General features: G+C 48.1%; 1 protein-coding gene across 1 annotated transcript; it reads right to left on the reverse strand.

The window, feature by feature from the left end:
* Window positions 1–968: 968 nt before the first annotated feature.
* On the reverse strand, window positions 969–19998 carry LRRN1 (leucine rich repeat neuronal 1). Its single transcript, XM_064667127.1, has 2 exons — window positions 19847–19998; window positions 969–4825 (listed from the first exon to the last, which is right to left on the reverse strand). Exon 2 carries the CDS (start codon window positions 4592–4594, stop codon window positions 2444–2446), a length of 2151 nt encoding a protein of 716 aa, XP_064523197.1. The 5' UTR covers window positions 4595–4825; window positions 19847–19998; the 3' UTR covers window positions 969–2443.
* Window positions 19999–20947: the final 949 nt, after the last annotated feature.

Consider the following 20947-nt stretch of genomic DNA (forward strand, 5'->3'; position numbering starts at 1 on the left):
AGGCAGAGCCGTGGGCTCTGTGTGATCCTGTGCAAGGGCTGCAGGAAGCTGAGGAGAGGATAGAAGAGGGGCCTTGCTCTGCACCTTCTGACACCTGTTCAGTGGTTGTTTTCCAAAGACAATGTTACAGTGTCAGGCAAGCTGGAAGCCAACATTTTATGGCCAACCTTGCCCTCAGTGTCCTTTTCTCTGGCAAAAGCAGAGTGAATCTTTACTGCAACAGAGATGAATTCCCGTGGCTGCAGTTTTCAGGTTAGAACAACACACAGACAAGATGATAATTATTGCTCTGCAGCTCTGCTGGAGAAAACACCAGGAGGAAATTTCCCATTAACATTACAAACAAATACAGGAGGAGGTGATGAATAAATCCTTCCACCCTGTGACTTCTCCATGATCAAAAGACACTTGTCTGATCCCAACATCTAATTGTCACATGATTAAAAATGTATGAGATCTCATGAACATAGAAAGGACTGTGTAGAGCAGCACAAGGAGTTGATTTAAATGCAGGATTAGCAGCTTCACCTTGAAACACAAGATCAGCAAGGCAGGGGGCCAAGGGATGGACTCGAGTTTTTGCACCAAAGCAACTTATTAGTGGAACTCTGCTGATAATTTTTCACTTCTAGACAAGGGAAAAGAAGTTTGAACTTTTCTGTAAATTTTTTGGGGGGGTCTTGGATATATCTGAGAAGCCAGTGAGTTAAAAACTTCAAAGAGTCCCAAACCCCAGGCACATCCACGGTTTGAACAATGAACTTTGACTTACCAGGAATGTATTTGGTCTGTAAAACATGTAAAAATTGCACACTGACAGTGGTCATAAAGTGTAGAAGATGCTGTGCTTGTGGCTCAGGGGCCTGGTGTGAGTGTCATCACGTGTTCACCAGCTCCCACCCTGCCGTGACCTGTGTGCAGTCCCTGTGCAGAGCTTCCCTGGAGTCAGAAAAGACAACGGACAACAATTCCGTGGGTTCAGCTGTAAATGATGCCTTTATGTTGTACCCAGTGCACACATCACACCCCTGCTCTCTGAGGTTTGCACTTTTACCACAGCATTTCAGTCAGGTACTCAGAATACTGGTTAATTTTCAGCCTGTAAAAAATACAGTTCAGTGCTGGACCCAAATATAACTTTCTTGTTAATTTTCATCTTAACTTCTGCTTTTAAAGGAATATGAATCCAATTAACTTTTTTTTTTTAAAGTATATACCAACTGGTTTGTTTCCATTTGGTAGCACTGAGTTGGTTTTTTGTCCTAACTGATGGTAATGACAGCTAAATGTCAGCTTCATTTTGATCTTAGCTCAGAATATAAACAGAAAAGTAGAAAAAAAGGAAAAGGGCCTGGTACACACTCTTCTCAATTATTTTTGCTGTGTTCCTGATGCCAAACAGTTTGGATTCTGCATGTGACTCTCAGTCCAAAAGCCATACCGAGACATTGCTCTCTTTAAATTACTTTCAGTATTTTGCATCTAACGCAGAGAAAACACTGCTATAACATAAATGCATAAAAAAACCAAAACCTGGAACTTTGCTGAAACGAAATTCCATCAAGAAAAACCCCCACAATATTTTTATATAACATTTTGGATATATTTTATGTCAAAACATGATCACCAGTCAAACTAGTGACAGCTAAACCCAATACATTATTGTGACTTCTAAAATAAAAAAAAAATCAGAACCAAACTAAATTTATTATAGCTCTGCCTTCATTAAACACCGTGTGTTGGTGATTTAAACACAACAAAACTCTAGTAATTCTTCAAAAGTGTCTACTAAATAGAATAAAAAGAAGAAGAGAACAAATACCATTTAGTCTGTTACATTAGAAAATGGGATGTACATATTCCTATTGCCTGTTAGCTTTGCCTAAGCCTTCAACTACTACAAAAATAATAATAATAATAATAATAACGATAAAAAAGGGAACTCATTGTTCAAAGTCAAAAACATTCAAATCAGTTGATACAACATTACAGTACAGTCAACTAACATCCTTCAGGGTCTCCTTCTCTCAGGGTCCGAGTCCTCAGACCGGGCTCACAATCCCAGTTCACCGCAGGTCCCAAACTGGGCTTGGCTCGGGAGCTCCTGCACCTCGGGATGGCTCCGGGACAGCCTCTCATTCCTCTGTCAGCACTGGAGTTAGAACAGCAGTAAGTCGAGCACAAGAACTAAAAAAAAAAAAAAAAAAAAAAAAAAAGGGAAATAATATAAAATACCGGAGAATTGGAAGGCGGGTGAAGCTGCCATTTGGGTCCGACCGCTGCGATACGCTGTACGAAAAACTCCTGAAATATCCACCTGTCCCTCCGCTCTGCCACGCACCAGCAAAGGCAAAAATACAAAAGTCTTCAACTCGTCGTTTTTGCAGAATAAAGCAAAAAAGTCTTTGTGCTCCTTACTACCAGAAGCAAAATATCCTCTGAGTTACCACATGTAATAGCTTCTGGATGTGTCCACTTGGGTCGGCTTGGTCTCCGCAGAGCCGTCCTTGTCCTTTTCGCTGTCCCCTTCCCAGAGGTTAATAAGGGGAGGGTAGAGCTCGTTCAGGGGGATTGAGGAGGTCTTTTGCATATATTTTTTCAGTGAGTGGTGGTAGTTTTTTCTCTTGAACCTTTTTGCAACATAAACGGAGACGGAGGCGAGGCTGATGACGGCGAACATGGAGCCCATGACGGCCGCCAGGGCCGTGCTGGTCTCCTGGTCGGAGATGTCCAGCGCGAAGGCCGCGTTCTTCGTCGTGACGTTGACGCAGGATCTCTGTGTCTGCTGGTGGATGTTGGACACGGTCAGACACACCTCGTAGTCCGTGGAGGGCTGCAGATGTGTGAGGTTGTACTCGTGGACGTCCACCGGCACCCTGGCGGTGTACGTGATGTGGGGGTTGTCAATCTTCATCGTGGCCGACGACCATTTCAAATTGGAAGTCATGACGTTGGAATTGACCTTCCAGGAGACCAGGATGGAATGTGACTCGGCTTGTTTGACGTAGATTTTCAGGACCTGGGTCCCATCCAGGAGCGTCCCGTTCACCCGGATGGTGGCAACCCTCGTGTCAGCCCCTTCTATGTTCTGAGCAACACAGGTGTATCTCCCGGAGTCCTCCACCTGGATGTTGGAGATTTCCAAGGTGCCCTCGCTGCTCAGCTTGTATTTGTCAGAGAGGCTTTCCACGGTGACTTTATTGCCCAGAGGAGTGACCCAGTAAATTTCTGGCTCCGGTTCTGCCATGGCCCGACAATCCAAGAACACCGTCATGCCGATGTCCAGGTTGAGGTGATTGGGGAAGGTCTCATGGGAGATCATTGGAAGACACTGTTCGGTGGAATCCTGTATTAGCACCTCCTTCACCTGCTGGCCCCGGTATTCCGGAGGCATGGCACAGAACATGGAGAGGGGCTCCATGAAGCGGATGTTGGTTTTGTTGGAGTTGATCCAGTGGATGACGCAGTCGCACCGGAGGGGGTTGCTGTGGATGCTGATCTCGCGCAGGTTTGGGAGGGACTCCACGGTCTTTTGGTAGACTGCGTTCAAGGCGTTGTTGTTGAGCATGAGGCTCTCCAGGGCGGGCACGTTGCGGAATGCCGAGCGGTGGATGTAGGACAGCTTGGGGTTGTTGGTGGCCTCCAGCTTTGTGAGCTCGGGCAGGTTGTCCAGCGCGTACCTGTCGACGGAAACCAGTTCTCCCATGTTGTTGATCCCAAGCTCTTTCAATCTGAGCATGTTTTTAAAATCCCCTTCTTGAATTTTATGAATTGGGTTTTTGTTGAGATCTAGGAATTTTAAATTGGGAACTTTCTCAAGTGCAAGCTGAGGAACTTTTACCAGTTTGTTGTCATAGAAGGAAAGACTTTCAAGACTATCCAAACCTACCAAGGCATTGCCAGGAATGTCTGTGAGGTACATCCCTGCCAGAACCAGACTCCTTAAATTTGAGAGCGGCTTGAAATTCATATCCAGTATTCCAATCACTGGGTTTTCTCCAATCATGAGAATCTCTAAGTTGGGAGTCGAATCAAACCAACGGCTGTCAATGACCTTTAATTTGTTGGAGTTGAGGTGTAATCTCAGCAGATTCTTCAGGCCAGAGAATGCATTTGCAGAGATGCTGCTGATCTGGTTGTGATTTATGTAGAGCTCCTGGAGGTTGCAGAGGTCCTGCAGGCAGTAGTCGGTCATCTCCGTGATCTGGTTCTCCTCCAGGTGCAAAGTGGTGAGTTGGGTGAGATTTGAGAGTCCCACGTCTTTGATGCTTGTGAAGTTATTTTGTGAAAAATCCAACTCTGTTAAATTAAAGAGCTGCTGGAGCTCGTCTGTGGTCTTTGCAATGTTGTTGCTCTGTAGCAGCAGGACTTGGGTGTCACTGGAGAGGTTGCTGGGGATCTTTGTCAGTCGAAGGTCGTTGCAGTCGACTGTCGTGGCTTCCCTGTACGTGGACTGCGGTGTGAACCAGGGCCTGATTTCACAGACACAGAGCTGGGGACATTCACTGCTCTGCATGGAAGACTCAGTCAATGAATTCAGTAACAATTCTAGCACCAAGTGGCACACAGTTAAAAGGGCTCTAACCTTTGCCATGCTGGCCAGAGAGGGAGTTCAGCTCCCCAGCTCCCTAAAATCCCAACGGGGGAGAGGCTGATCCCTTATCAGGCAGAAAATGTAAAGCTTGAAGTTTAAGGTGAAAGGCTTGGACATCCAGAAGGTTAAAGATGACTTGCTGAGTTTAGAGAAGAGGAGAAACACGCTGAAGACCCTCAGCTGCTCCTCTGTGCTCCAGAATCTTCTGCAAATCAGTGTCTGAAGATGTTCCTGAAAACAGATCAGGGTATATGTTATGCTCAGCTCACACACAGTTCATCTATTATTTAGTTTCTTCGAGCTTTGAGGAAAAATACCTGAAAACAATCATTATTTCAACACTAATCTCTTACACAAATCCCAGTTTGGTATCAGTAAGTTATGCAGGGTTTGGAACTCCCTCCCCTACTTGGTGTTGTGTGAGAAATATCTCAGTGAATTATCTAAACCTAAAACTCTGGGATACCTTCCTGTTTTACTCTGCATCAGTTGTTTGAGTGGCTTGGGAAGTGCTGAGGGAGGAGGGTGTGCTGGGTCTGAAGGAGTGCTGGAGCACAGTCCCATGGGAGTCAGTGCCAGGGCCGGCCCCGAGCTCGGATTTCAGGAATTAAGGCTCAGGAAGCTGCTGGTTTATAAGTTTGAAGCTAAATGCATATGAACTTTGCCAAAATTCATCCCAGTTAATCAAATCAGTTCCAGATAACAGCTTAGATTTAATCCAGCTCAGCACCAAACAATAACAGTAAATTTGATTAAATGAATGTAGTGCCCTTCTTTGAGCTGTTTGTACTGCACTGGGATCATATGGACTGTTCACCACAATTCCTGATTGCTGTGTAAACCACACTTTAATATCTGCTTAGCCTGAGGTTCTTCATGCAAGAGTCCATTTAAATTAACCCACCAGTGTCCAGGTACCTCAGAACATCTGGGGTGTCGAGGGGCTTTAAACACATATCCCAGGAAAATCTCCCAGTAAAATCTTCCTCAATCTCACTTTACTGGGAAATTGCTCTGGTGATTGCAATTGAGGCTTCTCAAAATAAAGTTTTGTCTTTTTATATAGATAAAACAAACAGGGATTCCCCATCCCTGGAAGTGTCCAGGGCCAGGCTGCACAGGGCTCGGAGCAACCTGGTCTCCTGGAAGGTGTCCCTGCCCATGGGGGTGAAACAAGATGATCCTGAAGGTCCCTCCAACCCAAAGCACTCTGTGATTCTGGGATACCTGAGAGAACACAACAGTGAGAAACAGTAAAGGCAGAAAGCAGGAAAATGCATCTTTGTCAATTAAAATGCAGTGAAGCCTCAACTGAGTCACAGCCCACAAAAAGCAGTACTAGAAAAAATAATAAAACTAAATGCAGCTTTTAAAAATAGGTTTAAAATAGTCATTTGGATAGAGGTGACAGGAATGCCATTTATACTACACTCTTCCACATCTGATCTGCATATTAAATAATGAAATGAGTGTTTTATTTCAGATTATGATACAGTGCTGTAGGTGGAACACACCAAACAGCATCTGCACATTTATTTTTGTGCTGTTATTCTGTGGTTGGGCTTTGGGGGAAGAGAGAGAGGAATGGGAGGCATTGACCCTGTGGAATCAGCTTTTCTGAGACTTGAATGAGAGCTGAGAGGGCTTTGCTGGAGAGGGGAAAACAAGTTGTAGAACCAACATTCCTTCTCTAGTAACTTCCAACTGATGTAAGAATTGACTGAGACATTGACTGCATTAAAAAATCAAATCCTAACGGGATGGGAACAGCAGGGATTGTGTTACCACGGGGTGGTGGAGCCTGGAATCATCCGAGCTGTGCTGACTCTGAGGGGTGTTTCCCTCGACAGCAACACATTTGTAGCTGACCCGACCCAGGTAGTTCTAGGAAAATTGATGAAATCTGGAGTTTAATTGATTTAATTGCAAGACTTTTCAAATGGCAGCATTTGCCAGTTAATAATGCAGAGCTTCCACCCCGTGAGGATCTTGGGCAGGTCCGGGAGGTGCCTCCAGAGTCTCTCCTGGACCTGGTTTCTCAGTGGGTGAAGAGAGGGAAGTCTGTGCCTTACACAGCTGAGGGCCCTAATGATGCTTTCCTACTGATTTAGCCCTGCTGTGTCTATATGAATCATATAATACTCTAAAAATCAAACTGCCTGAAAAAGACTTCAAAGGTTCTTTTAAAATATGTCAGAGCATGTCTAGATGGTGCAAAAAAAAAAATCAGATTCGATCCTTTCTTTGTTGAATATTTATATCCTCTTACTTGCACGTTGCAGTTATTGTTCATCCTTGGTAAGAAGGCATTTCTGGGTTTACTGACCACTGCAAATATATGATTTTACAAGTTATAGCAACTCTCTCTCTTCTCCAGCTATTTTCTCCTGCAAATGGATTTAATTTTCTTTAACTGCAAATGTTGTTCAGAATGACCTGCACGTTGCTGTCTCCAGCCTCCCCCAGCCCAGGGCAGCTGGGACGAGCCTATAAATGAAAATGCAGTGTAATGACAGAGTAAATTCCAACCAGCTCCATCAGTGCTGTGCTGGTGTAAGGGGCAGCCCAGGGGCCACAGCAGGAGGGACAACCCCAGTCCTGGACCTTTGCTTTAGCTCCTTCTGATGTGTAAAACCTCATCCCTCGCTCTGATCAGAGCTAAAGAGGCAGCAGAGAGGTCACCAAAAGCTGTCCCTCTGCCCCTGGATTGTCAGCTTCCCAGTCTTGCCAGCACTGGTCCCAGACACCTCTGCGTGTTTGATGTCTGAGGGAATAAAACAGCACAAGGTTTTTTGCTGGAAGACTGTGGTGCTGGAATGTTGGACTCCTCTCAGGTTCTGAAGTCCTGTCTGGAATTATAATGATGACAGGAAACAGCCTCAGGTTGTGCCAGGGGAGGGTTAGATTGGATATCAGGAAAATTTCTTCACTGAAAACATTGTCCAGCCCTGGCTGCCCAGGGAGGTGGTGGAGTCACCAAAACACATGGGGATGTGGCACTGGAGGACATGGGTTAGTGGAGAGCAGGGTGGTGCTGGTTGATGGTTGGACTGGGTGATCTGAGAGGTCTTTTCCAACCTTACTGATTCCATGCTAATCACATCTTTTCAAATAAAACCTAGACAAGTTACATCTGTAGGAATATTTTTTGTGTGTGTGGATAAGCTGGAGGACAACCAGGCTTTGAAAACAACATCTGACAGTGAGCAGTTCCAAACAGGCACCAGGGAATAATCACCAGCCCATCTGGATAAACCAGGGGTGGCTCCTGGGAGAATGCCTGGCTCCCACTGGAATTGGTGAGGGTGAATGGAGAACAACAGAACGCTGAAGGCCAGGGAATGTTTCCTAAAGAAACACCAGAAGGGGCAGAGCAGCAGCTCTGGGCTTTCTGGATTAAAGGCAAATATCTGTCCTCTAAATGTCCTCCCTCAGCACAGTCCTAGCACACATTTGGTTGGTTTTTTTCTGAAAATGGTATTTAATATTAACACGTGGCTGATGGCACTTCTTTTAATTCTGTCTTAAAAATGTCTTTTAAAAATGGTGGGTGAGGAAACTTCCCCTGAACAGGAAGGGGGTGTTAGAGCTCCTTTCAGGAGAGACTGAGTGTGTGAAGGAAATGCTTTAGCATTCTCTGCCTTCCTTCTCATTTGTTAAATTCCTATTTTCTAGTGTTCCAGCCCACAACAGCAGTTGTAACAGCTGGTAACTTGATAGCAGCAGAAATAATGGCTAATTTTATGTGAGAGATACAGAGGAAATTATTTTACTCAGAGCTCAATAAATGTATTTTCCATGGCACCTCCCAGGACCCAGGGCAGTCAGAAACCACATTTCTGTCACCAGCAAACCCACAGCAGCTGACTGGGACATTGGCTTGTTCCTGTTCCTTGAGGACAGAAATGAGCAGCATCCCTGTCTCCCATCCTGGAAATGCCATGGGAGGTTTGTCCAAGCATTCCCTTTCCAGCAAGGTTCTGAACACTGGTTGAGAATTTGTTTGGCCCAAGATTATGAGGGCAGGTGTCTGGTGATGGAGGAGAAGGTCCTTCCTTGCAGCTTCCCTTGGGAAGAGGGGTGTGCTGGGAAGAGGTGGGTACTCCAGCCACAGCCTTGCTGGTGGCTCTGGGAGGGTTTGTCTGGTTGGGTGGGTGATCCAAACAAAAAGTACATTCCCAAGCCCCCAGAGCAGTGAGAGGAGAATATGAAGGGACAAGCATGAAATAAACTGTTCATTAGAAGTGTTCAGAGTTAACCTGCCAACTAAAAAGAACAGATAAGAAGCATTTTTGCTTGGTAATTGGAAGACAAAGTGTTTTCACTTCCCTGACAAGTGGATATTAATGGTCACTATTAAACATTGCTGAAAAGAGAAACAATATTGTTTGCACTTGGATATCTGGGTGTCTGCTCTGGAACAGTGATGCTGCCACAGAAACCTTCCCTCTCCTCCCTGAAGTGGTTCATTCTTGCAAGATTTCTTTTCTATTGCAGCAGCGTCACCCAGGTTTTGGTCGGGAGCCATCTGAACTGGATGTGCTGAGGGAAAAGTTGGAGGGATCAGATCCACAAAGAAAATTACCTCGGGCTAAGACAAGCAATTTATTCTGCAGTTGCTGTGAGCCAGGAGCACACACTGATCCCAGTTTCTCCCATCTCTCCACAGAAACATTTTCCCAGATTGAGCCTCCATTGGAGCTAGTCTGTTGGAAAATTGTCTGTGCTAATGTTCTGCTAATGACTCGTGCAGGCTGTGCATTCCCATCCCCAGCCTTTGGGAACTGCTGCCATACCAACACCCCCATCCATCAGCTTGGGAAAACCTGGGCTGCTGCAGCCTGGATCCAGGTGGGTCCTTGGGGGAATGCAGGTTAGACAGCCCAGCAGCACCCAGGGCTTGTGCCAGGGCTGAGAACTGGTGGAGCTTCAGAGAGAACCAGGAAAACTGAATTCAGAGTGGGATCAACACAAGGTGCTGTTCCAGGCTCTGCTCAGGGGGGGCCAGCAATGGTTCAGGAGGCCACGGGCACAAAGTGATGCCCAGGAAGTTCCACCTGAACATGAGGAAGAACTTCTTTGCTGTGCAGGAACAGGTTGCCCAGAGTGTCTGGAGTCTCCTCACTGGGGATATTCCAGAACTATCTGGACACAATCTGTGTGCTCTGGGATGGCCCTGCTGGAGCAGGGAGGTGGGACCAGGTGGAACACTGTGATCCCTTCCAGCCCAACCCATCCTGTGGTTCTGTGGAACAAAGGGCCTGTTAGAGAGGGGACACCAGGAGAGGCTGGGAAGGATCTGGGCTGAAGGTGTGACTACACTGGGAGCAACTCTGGAGATGGACTGGGCCATCAGGAGCCCAGGCTGGGACACTGCAGGCAGGGAAAGGCAGCTGGACAAGCTCAAGGCCAGGATGCTGAGTGTATGTTGTGGTAAAACAGGACCTGCTTTGCTTTGAGCTTCAGTAGAGGCTTTAGTTCTAGTATATAGAATAACTAGTATTTAGGATAACTAGTATTTAGTTCTGGTCTATAGTTCCATATCCTCCCATTTTGTGTGGAGAAGACAGGGATTAGTGCCATGCTCCAGGTGAGCAAATCACCTCTGGGGCTTTAGGAGGGAGAGGCACTGGAACAGGGGCACCACCAAATCACACAACACTAAACCTGGTGTAAAATGCTGTGTTCTAAAATCAGCCTCACTCCAAGAGCAGCAGTGACCTTGGACATCCTAGAGAAAGGGGACTTGGAGTTTAAAACCCAGGATATTTACAGCTAACCTATGGAATGGGCTCCTTTCCCAGGGATTAAATTTCCAAGTGCAATCCTGTCTATTTAGACAAATACTGTGGAATTGTGCTTGATAGGAAGCCTTTTCTACTGAGGTTTTTAAAGCCTCCGATGTCATCAGGAAATAAGCTATTTCCAGGTCTGAATTGTGTAAAATACAGACAAATCAAGCTGCAAATGATGTCAGTTGAAAGAGCTTCCAAAACCTGGATGTGGGAGTTTGGTATTAAAAGGAAATACAAAAACAAGGGCCTGTAGGACATGTAATAATGGTATAAAGCCTCAAAACACATCCTCAGGGATTTATAATATTTAAGGTTTGGGGTTTTTTTACCTGCAAATAATGCCTCCTTTTTCTTCTTGTCTGTACACATATTCCATCAAAATAAAGTCAGTGTTTAATTTTAGGGAAAGCTCTGGTGAGAAGGTGATTTGCTGTATCCCAAGACAACCTTAGACTGCTTTATCTGTGTTCTTTTGAAAAATACTACTCTTATCTCCCCCAAAGAACTGCAAAGAGCATCCTATTCATAATGCCTGCCCTGCAGACACAGCATATTAAATCCTGAAAATGTGTAATTTATTGGGCTTTATTCTTCAGACTTGCATCTGATACAATGTTTTTCATTAAAATACTGAAGTAAATTTGCAGGAGAGGGAAGAAAAGGTTTTCATTCACAGACTGCTGTGGAGCACGAGGGGCTGGATCCCCTGCAGGGGGATTGATGGCCCGTCACATCCCCCTCAGAACTGCAACCCAGCTTCTGTCCTCTGCCTGCAAATCTGCCTGATTGCCATTAACCAGTCACACAGAAACCTCAGGGATAAGAGGTGCCTGCCAACCTGGGGGCTGTCAAATTAGAGAGGCTGCTTGCTTCTTGCTTTAGGAGAGAAAAAAACTCCTAAAGCCGTTTCAAAGCCCTGAGAACCTGAAAGGAGAGAAGTGTTTGTACAGTAGGAATATTCTGGCATTAGGAACCCAACTCATTATCCACTTCCTTCCTATGTTTATCCTCATAAAGTAGTTTAATTTGGGGAATATCTGGGCTGTTCTGTTGCCTGTGGCTTGTTTCATGTCCTGCTCTGAGGGGCTGCCCTGTTCAATATTAGGGCAGCAGCAAAGCTTTGATTTCATTCATGGAGAAGAATCCAATCTGTGATTATTGTCCTCATTCCATGCAATTACCAGGTCAAATTGTTTGACTGAAGCACCATTCCTGAGTCAACCAATTCCATTGCCAGGTTAAAACCCAGTTTCCTGAGACCTTCCCAGCAGCTCTTCCCTTCTGCTCTGACCCGCAGGGGATGGAGAAGTTCCCTTCCTTCCCACCTGTCTGTGCTCTGAGCCATCCACAGCCCTCTGTGGATTTGAAATGAGAGGGAGAATTTAAACTCAATGGGTTTTAACTTGGACAGTATCTAAAATCTACAGAGTATAACTAGTTGGAAGACCTATTCCAACTATTTTTTTGCATTTAGTATCTGCTGGTTGAAGAATGAAAGAGAACCCAGACTAGGAAATACTGCTTCAGCTTCTGATCATATAATCAATATATTTCTAAAATAATAATCACATAATCAAGAAGTGGAATGAAATCTTGGCATGCTTGAGATGTCATAACCACATGGAAGGATCTTGAACATCCTGAGGGCCCCAACCTCCTGAGGATTCCATACAGAACAGCTCAATCTCTGCTTCCTAACACCTATCAAAATCAGCACCATTCAAAGAAAATTAAAAAAAAAAAAAAAAGAGTGAAACAGCTCTGAAAGAGGAACAAGGGCATGAAGAGATTGGGCTGGACTTTGGAGTAGAATTCCCTTACAGGATTTTGAGAGCCAGGGAGCTTGGCCAGTGGAAGGGAAGTGTTAATGATAAGGAAATAAGGAGCACACGAGGAATATTTTTAAGCAGGAGGAAGAGGGATGCCAGAACTCCCCAGGATTTTCATGAAGTTACAGAAAATCCTCTTCCTCCCTTTTTTGCTGACTGGCTTCTGGCAGCGTGTGATTATTTTGCTTCCCACACAGTTCTAGATCAAACTCCAGTTTTCTGAGTCACTCAGGATCCCCCACAGTTGGGAAAGACCCCGTGTGTACAGAGCTGTTACTACCACAAAGGATGCCAAAAACCCTCTGCTAGAAACTGGAGCTGAGAAATCAAACCCAGAGTGAGTCAGGATCTCAGTGGGTATTTATAAAATCAACTTAATACTGGTGGCTGTAGGGAATGCATAAGGCCTGTTATTAAAAATTAGATGTGCACAGAGCTTCAATTGCTTATCTTCAATCAAGAAAAAGTTCTTTTTCTGGGCCTTGTTACACTCTATTTTGATAATTCTGTTTCCTGTGGCTGTGTTAACTTTTCAATTATTAGTGATTAAGTATTAAACTGTATTTTACTATTAGCCCAGATCTATATCTACATAGTTTCTACATGTAGTGTGCTGACAGACTTCAGCCCTCAGAATAAAACAGGCTTTTATTGATTTTTTTTTCTAAGAGGTTTTATGCTTACAAAATCAAATTCTCTATTTTTGAGCTATATTTATATACAAATGTTAATAACCCCATATATTGAGTTGAAAGATCTGATATGAAAGACTGTGAACATACCACTAACCAAGTAAATGGATTTAGCAGGGGAGGTGCTGAGATCTGATGTAAAGGCTGTCAGCACCAAGAAAAAGATCTGGAACTCAACCAAGTTGAGAAGGGAGAGAATTAATTCCATTAGGAGGCCACAGGTTTGGGGTTGGACCTTCTCTGAACTCAGGCTTTACTCTGGCCTAAGGAAAAAGTTGTTTCTCTCCACTCAGACAGATGAACACATGACCCTTTCCCACAAGACTTTCTGCACTTTTGAACAGGCTTCTACCTGAAATATGTGTTTTCCACCACTGTTTCATTCCAAAATCATCTGAGTGGCATTGCCATGTCATCAGGAGAGGAGAGCTCAGTCAGCTGGAATGGTGGGAATGTTCCCAGCCCTGGTTTAGTTATTTCTCTTTACCTCAATTCTCACTGAAATTTCCATACTAATTTTGTTTCACGCAGAAAACAGATGTCAGTCTTGCTTTGGGAAGTTCATGAGATTAAGAAAGAGGGAAAATACCTCATATTTAATGCACTGGATGTTTAAGAACAGCCCTATAAACTGTGCCTTCAGCTTTAGCCCTCAGTCTCATTGCCATGGGTGGGTTATTCCAGCAGTGCTCCAAACTGCTGCCCGGTGCAGGAAACACAGCAGAGGTTTTTCCTTGTAAAAGTTCAAGTTATTGATGCTTTATAGATTAAATCTTTACCTAATTACAGCGATTCTTTTGGGCACAGAAGGAGAAAGGAAAACTTATTTGCCAATGAACTTACAAAGAATCCCAGGATGGTTTGGGTTGGAAGGGACCTTAAAGCTCATCCAGTTCCACCCCTGCCATGGGCAGGGACACCTCTCACTAGCCCAGGTTGCTGACCTGGTTTTACTCAGTGCTTAAAAACTATCATGAAACCATTTTAAAGACCTATTTTCAAGCAGCAATTTAAAAAACTTTTCTTTTTTGCAACTGGTTGTTCCCCTGTGGGTGAAATAAGTTATTTTTCAATGCATTTACAAGGCACTGCAATGCCCATTAGAGTGGTGGAGCTCTGGAATTATCAATATTTACTCTGTTTCTGTTACAATGATGGATCATTTGTAATTTAAAAATGTAGCAAGGCCAATCAGTGGCTCATCTGCATCCCAGTAATTATATGCAGCACATTAGCAAGGTATGAATTTACTTGGTACTTCTGGACTTGCTTAATCAAATAAATGATGTGATGCATGAAATAACAGAAAATGTAGGATCCATTATGTCAATGATAAACATTTTCAAATTACAAAAAAGACAATCCAAGCTTTGATTGATATTTTATTAAAAAAATGTAAAATGTGATTCTACCAAATTTTGGACAAGCTCAGGAGTTCTCTCTGAATAACTTTTACATGCTGCTTAGTCTGACTCTTCCCTGTGTTGCTGCCCAAGCCTTGAGAACTCCAGAAAAGCTGGGCTTGCTCCAGGTGCACCAAGCCTTTGGGATGTGTGGGAATGCTGGAGCTGCTCCCAGACATCCAAAGCCCAGGAGCTGGGCTGGCATCGCGGGGCACGTCCTGGATGCAGCTGTGTGGATCCAAGTCTGGCACAGACAGATCCAAGTGTGGCATTTTGCTTGATGAATTAAGTTCCAGGGACTGTACAAAAGTAGGTATAAATCAAATAAAAGCAGGCATTGAGGAGTGTCCTCCAGGCTCCAGCGTGGAGGAGGAGCCCAGGGAGCATCTCCCATGGACTCAGGCAGCCCCATGGCTTCTCCAGGCCAGGAATATTGTGTTCCAAACTCCCCAGGCACTGGTGGGGACAGTCACCCAGCGCTGGCTCACGCTGGACTAACCACCAGGCAAACCTTGCCAGGGACCTGGAGGGGGCTTGGCTTCCAAAAGCACTCAGTTCTCCTGCTCTAATCAAAGCTGACAGATGCATAAATTGCTGGAATCACCAGAGTTAGTTAAATTAAATACCTGGAAATGAGTTGCTGACTGACAACCTCTAAAATTTCCAACTAAACCCCCAAAGTAAGCTTTGCCTCTGTGTTAAATCACTTCAGGTTGAGGAGTGGCCTGGAAAATACTGCCCTGGGTGAGCACTGGGGACTAAAGGGCAGCACCTCAGGACAGAGAATTATGGAGCAAGGCTGTTGTGCCCAATAAAATAAGGGAAAGAGCTGTTTCTCCCTGGCACTTTTATAACTTGTGTGCATTCTCAGTACTGCACCCTGTTAAATTTTTCAAGCCCATTACTTGCAACTGCTTTGCCTTGTTCTGTTAGTTAAAAAGAAAAGAAAAAGGTAACACTCCACTGCAAATACTTGATCTTTAGAAACTGTGCTCCAGGTAGAAACCAGGGCCTGTTCTGTTAATAATTCAGCCAGATGGAACATCGAGAAAACGCTGGCTTGGATCACCAAATTAAGGTCTTATGAATAGAGGGTGAAGCTATAAAAACATTTTGCAGTAGAATTTAAGGGCAGAGACTAATTTTGTTCCCACTGATGCCACAGACTCGTCCTGCCTTCCTCAGGAGGAGAATTAGGCCAAACCAAAATAGGCCAGTCCAGTATTTTCCTCCAGTGCCATATGTAGAAATATGAAATAGGACATCTAAAGAGCCAAACCAAATTTGAATAAAGTTGCAGGGTTTGAAGCAGCAAAGAGGAGGAGAATGGGGTTCAGGACTTTCACGTGGGGACCTCTCAGCCCTGCATGGAGGAGTGTTCCACTCTGACCTTATGGAGCCCATTAGTGAGGGACTTAATTACTCAGCTACAGGAAAAGAGCGAGCCTGGGCAGGTCTTTGAATAACTCAGCACATCTGCAGGGACTGGTTCTTAGCAAAGCTGTCCCGTGGTGTCTGTGCAGAATTTACGCCCTCCCAGCCTCAGGGAAGCACCATTAGTTCCACCAATAAAACCATTCCTAAGCCAGCTCCATGATTTCCTTTACTTTTGCCCATCTTTCTTCCCGTGGTGGGCACATGTTAATTGTAGAGACAGAACAGAGTATGGGTGTTTTTGCAGTGGCCTTGCTTGGATTTCTGTCCTGGTATAGCAGATGTGGGGTCTGGCTCCTCTCCTTCCCACCTCTCTGCTCCCCCAGGAGCCCCACAGGTACTGCCAGCTCCCGTAACACAGGAAAACTATCCCAGCTCCCAAGTTCCCTTTTGTGGAGAGCTCACAACTTATTTTTAAGAAAGATGTGTTTAAGGCACGACCCTGCTAATGACTTAACTGCTCTCACAATTCCTGGGAGCATCCTGCATCTCCACAATGGCAATCCCAGCTGGGAGAAGATGCAGGAACCAGGCGTGGAGAGGCAGCAGAAAGGCAGGTTCCCTGCCCATCAGCCTCATGCCAGCAGAGAGGAGGAGGGAGGGAGGGATTTCTGCGCTTCCAAAAACTTTACATAGATTTTCTTCAGTTCCGTGTCTACAAAATGTCTGCCAGGGAAAAAATCTGGAGCTTGGCAGGATGAAGCCTCACACGTGTATTGTTCGTGTAACTATGGTAACCTACAAATGCCACCAGTGTTTCCATTTCATACACAAATGAGGGGACAGCTGTGGGGACCACATGTCTGCCAATGGAATAATATATGTGAACTAGGATGGCTTGGTCACAAAATTACAACTCATCTATATTAATCAGGGCTTCAAAGAACAGGCACCTCCAAGGCGACAAAGTGCCCTGGGAGAGAGGAGGGGGGTTATTTCTGGAAATCTTTGGCTCCTCCGTAAATATTTTCAGCATCTTGCTACTTTGCTGGTTGAAAAAATAAAGTCAAATAAATGCTGTTAACAACCAGCACTCTTCTGCAAACATCACTTAACTCTTTTCCTTTGGTTTTGTCTCTTTCTGGTGCCTGAGCCTGGTCTGAGCCTGACACAAAGCCCAGCCTGGGACCAGGCATGTGCTCCAAGGCCTGGGGAAGGAGCAGCTCCTAAAGAGGCAGAACTAACGTGGCACAGAGCTCTGCAAACAAAACCTCTCTTTTCACTCATTGATATCATTAGCAGAAATAAGAGCTTCAAAATAATTCATACAAAAAACTAAAAAAAAATATCTTAAAATATTGTTTAAATGAACTTGGGGAGTTTATGTCATCCCTGACAACAACAGAAAGAAACCTGCAGGCTCAGTGATGCAAATAAATCCCCTTTCCAGCAAATACGAAGCCGTGGGAGCTGCAGTAGCAGCAACACTTGACCCGGGTTATGATTCATCCAAGGTGCTTTAAGTGTCCCTACAAATGAAATCATGGAGAGGGAATTTGCTGCCTGCCTTGGCAGCAGCAGCCAGCCGGGAGCAGCAGGAATACAGCAGGAACACAGGAAAAGTTTTCCCTGGCTTCTGCAGTGCCCCGACACTGTATCGCTGGGAAACAAAGGGCTGCAGCATCCCCTGGGCGTGGGCTGTGCCTCCTGCACCCCCGGGCACAGGCTCAGCCGTGGGATGAGGGCAGAGCTTCACACAGGCTTATTTAAAAGACCCCGTTTGCTCCACGAGCTGGAACCAAATGCACAGACAGAACCATGGAATCACAGAATGGCTGGGCTGGAAGGGACCTTAAAGCCCACCCAGTGCCACCCCCTGCCCTGGGCAGGGACACCTTCCACCAGCCCAGGTTGCTCCAAGCCCCGTCCAACCTGGCCTTGGACACTCCCAGGGATCCAGGGGCAGCCACAGCTGCTCTGGGCTACTGGTTTTAAGCCTGGGCTCTGTCGCCTCCGAGGTTGTCTGAGCCCTGGTCAGACCCCTGAAGCTTCAAAAGAAGTTTCTTTCTGCAGCCCAAGTTTGGACATGCTCAGCATTATTTATGGGAGTAAAAGTTGGTTATCCTTTTATAACTGTACAACTTGATGCAAAATCCTCCTTCCTTCAATAACCAGCACCGTTATTTGTGTCTGTTCCAGGTGAATGGAAACGACTTTATAGTCATCCCAGCAACTGGTCTGTTCAAGTCCAAAATTCCTCCTGGGAGAGATCATTTTGCAGGGACTACATCAAATGTCGTGCAGGTAACTTTTAGCGGTCGAGGCAGAAGTTAAAGTGGAGCTTTTGTCGTGGGGCAGTGACACACGTGGCTGCAGAGCAGAGGGACAGGGGGCACTGGGGCACCAGCTGTGCCCTGCCCAGGGGGTGAGAGCCATGGGCTGAGGGACAGAACAGTCCTGCCCTCTTCACTCCTCCCATCTGGGAAGCTCTGGGCATTGGTTTGTCTCCCTTTCAGAGTGCCTGTCTTTTAAATTACTGTAAATTCCAACTTGCAAGACTTTGGGACATACTTGGGTAGGATCCTTTGGACAACACTGGGACTGCTGCCCTGTGTGACTTGGGTCATTGGAAGCCTCTGGGAGCTCCCGTGGGTACATCTGAGCTGTTCACCAGAAAAGGTTTATGATTTCCTTCAGAAAGATCATGTTCCTTTTATAGCGACCCTTTAAGTCCGTAAGGAAAAGACTTAAAGGTTCACAAATTAGTTTTTATTGAAGGGCTATCATGCTTTTCATTACCAGGGAGCTATCACGTAGCTCCAGGACAAAAATAGAAGCTCCCTGTGCGTGATCTCTCACCTCTGGACAACATTATTGTCTACTTTGAGTTTAATTCTGTTACTTTGCCTTTCATCGCCTGGTGGGAAAGGCGCCCCGAGTAACTTGGGGGAGAGCTAAAATCGCAGGCCAACATCTGTTGTGCGGCCCCGGTGATGCTGAGCCCGCGGCACAAAGCGCCTCGTCCTCTCCCTCCTCCTGCAGGGGAGAGGGGCCGGCCCCGCGCTCAAAGGGCCCTTTGACAGGGGCGACAAAGGGGCGGCAGAGGGGTCGGTCCCTTTGTCCGCCCGCGGCTGCGCGGGGAGGGAGCGGGGGCGAGAGACCCCCAACCCCGGGGGCCGAGGGGACCGCCAGACCCCGAGCTGGAGACCCCCAAACTCGCAGGGAGAGGGGCAGCCAGCCCCGGGGGCAGGGGACCACCAGAGCAGGGGTGACGATCCGCGGCCGCCGGGCCGCTGCCCCGCGCTTCTCCCCGCACCTTTCCGGTACCCGACTCCCCAGGTCCCCCCAGCCGGCAGGTGCGCTGCGGCCGGGCCCCGCTGGAGCATCCCTGTCGTGCCCCGCGCTCTCCGCTCCCGGTCCCGCAGCCCCAGGTGCGGGGCGGCCGCTCCGCCCGCAGCGCCCCGCGCACAAAGCCGCGGCCGCGGGAGGAGGCGGCGGAGCCGCGGCCGCGCTCACACTGCGCCTTTATGCCGCTTTCTGAAGAGCCATTGTCACACTGAAGGCTCCTTGTCTGCTCGCATTCCTGCGGGTGAATGGATGAGGCAGGACATCTGCCGGGATCCGCTCCCATTCGCATGCAAATAGGGACGCGGGCAGCGCTGCCGCACCGCCAGCCCCGCGCCCACCGCCGGCACCCGGGCACCGATCCGCCCCCAAAACCCGCGATCCACCGCCAGACCGGCCAGGGGGACAGCGGAGCGCCCGCGGGGAGGAGGCGGGCGATGCTGCAGCCGAACCCCGCAGCCTCGGCGGTGCGGGGCGGCCGCAGCCCCGGGGCGGTCCCGGCGCGGTGCCGAGCGGCCGAAACCCCGCAGCCCGCGGGGACTCCCCCGGCAGCCCCGGGGGGCACCGGGGGGCGCGTCCGCCGCCGCAAACTTTGCTCCCTCCGCGGGATCTCCCCGGGCGATGTGCGCTGCACATCCCCGCATCCCAGCGCGCATCCCCGCATCCCAGCGCGCATCCCCGCATCCCAGTGGAGCGCACCGCATCCCAGCGCACATCCCCGCATCCCACGGCACATCCCGCATCCCATCGGAGCGCCCGCACCCGCGCAGCTCCCGGGGGTCCCGCTCCCTGCCCCGAGCCGCTCCGCACTCACCGCCGGCCGGGCGCTCCCGCGGGGCTTCCCCGGGGCTGTACATCCGCCGCTGCCGCCGCGCTCCCGCCGCGCCGGGATGCGGAGAGGGGCGGCGGGCTGGGTGGGTGTGTGGATGGATGGGTGGGTGGGTGGGTGGGCGGCCGGCTCCCGTCCCCGCGCCCCGTCCCCCGCCCCGCCCGGCCGGAGCTCTCCCGTCCCCGGTCCCGCCCGCTCTGGAGCCGCTGCCGCGCGCACCTGGGAAGGCGCCGCGGGTCACGTGACAGGCCGCGCTCCCATTGGCTGCGCCGCGCGCCGCCACCGGCTGTGAGGGGCGGGGCTAGGAATGCCCCCGCCCCCAAACCACGCCCCCAGAGTATGGCCCCGCCCCCTCGGACCGGCGGGTGATCCTGCGGTGCCCAAATCTCCGACTGTCCGTCACTGGGTTCGGGGGAACAGCCCCTGCGGTGCCCAAAAATCCGATTGTCCGTCACTGGGTTCAGAGTGCACAGCCCCTGTCAGTGCCTGGCCAGTGTCAGTGGTGCCCTGCAGAACGTGCCCTGTCGCTGACACACTGTGCAGTTGTTTGGGATGACCTGACCATGACAATGTCACCATCACAAACCCCAGCCTGTGTCTGAGGCAGAGCGTGGACCTGCCAGGGGTCTTTCCACCTGCCCTTTGGACCCTGCTTCTAAATTTTTTCAGACTTCATTAGAAGTGACACAGAGGGGTAGTGACAAAGTGCTGTGGCTTACCAGGATTCCAACATTGGGGTTTCTGTGCTGTGTAGAGAGGAAAACCTCGAGCCATGGAGATGGGAACTCGCTGTGCCCCATGACTGAGATTGCATTTGTGTGTCCTCCAGGGCTGCTCAGTGAGGGATTGATGAGTTAGCCAGGAGAAAAATAGGCTACAATGTCCACCTGGTTTCAACCTGGAGGAGACTGAGGGGAGATCTCACAGCTCTTTACAGCTTCTCCTGAGGGGCAGCGGAGGGGCAGGTCTGATCTCTGCTCCCCGTGACCAGGGACAGGACCTGGGAAGGGCTGGAGCTGTGCCAGGGCAGGGTCAGGTTGGATCTCAGGAAAAGGTTCTTCCCCCCAAGGGTGGTCGGCACTGCCC

The sequence above is a fragment of the Pseudopipra pipra genome, chromosome 11 (genome assembly GCF_036250125.1).
Source record: "Pseudopipra pipra isolate bDixPip1 chromosome 11, bDixPip1.hap1, whole genome shotgun sequence".
Lineage (NCBI taxonomy): Eukaryota > Metazoa > Chordata > Aves > Passeriformes > Pipridae > Pseudopipra > Pseudopipra pipra.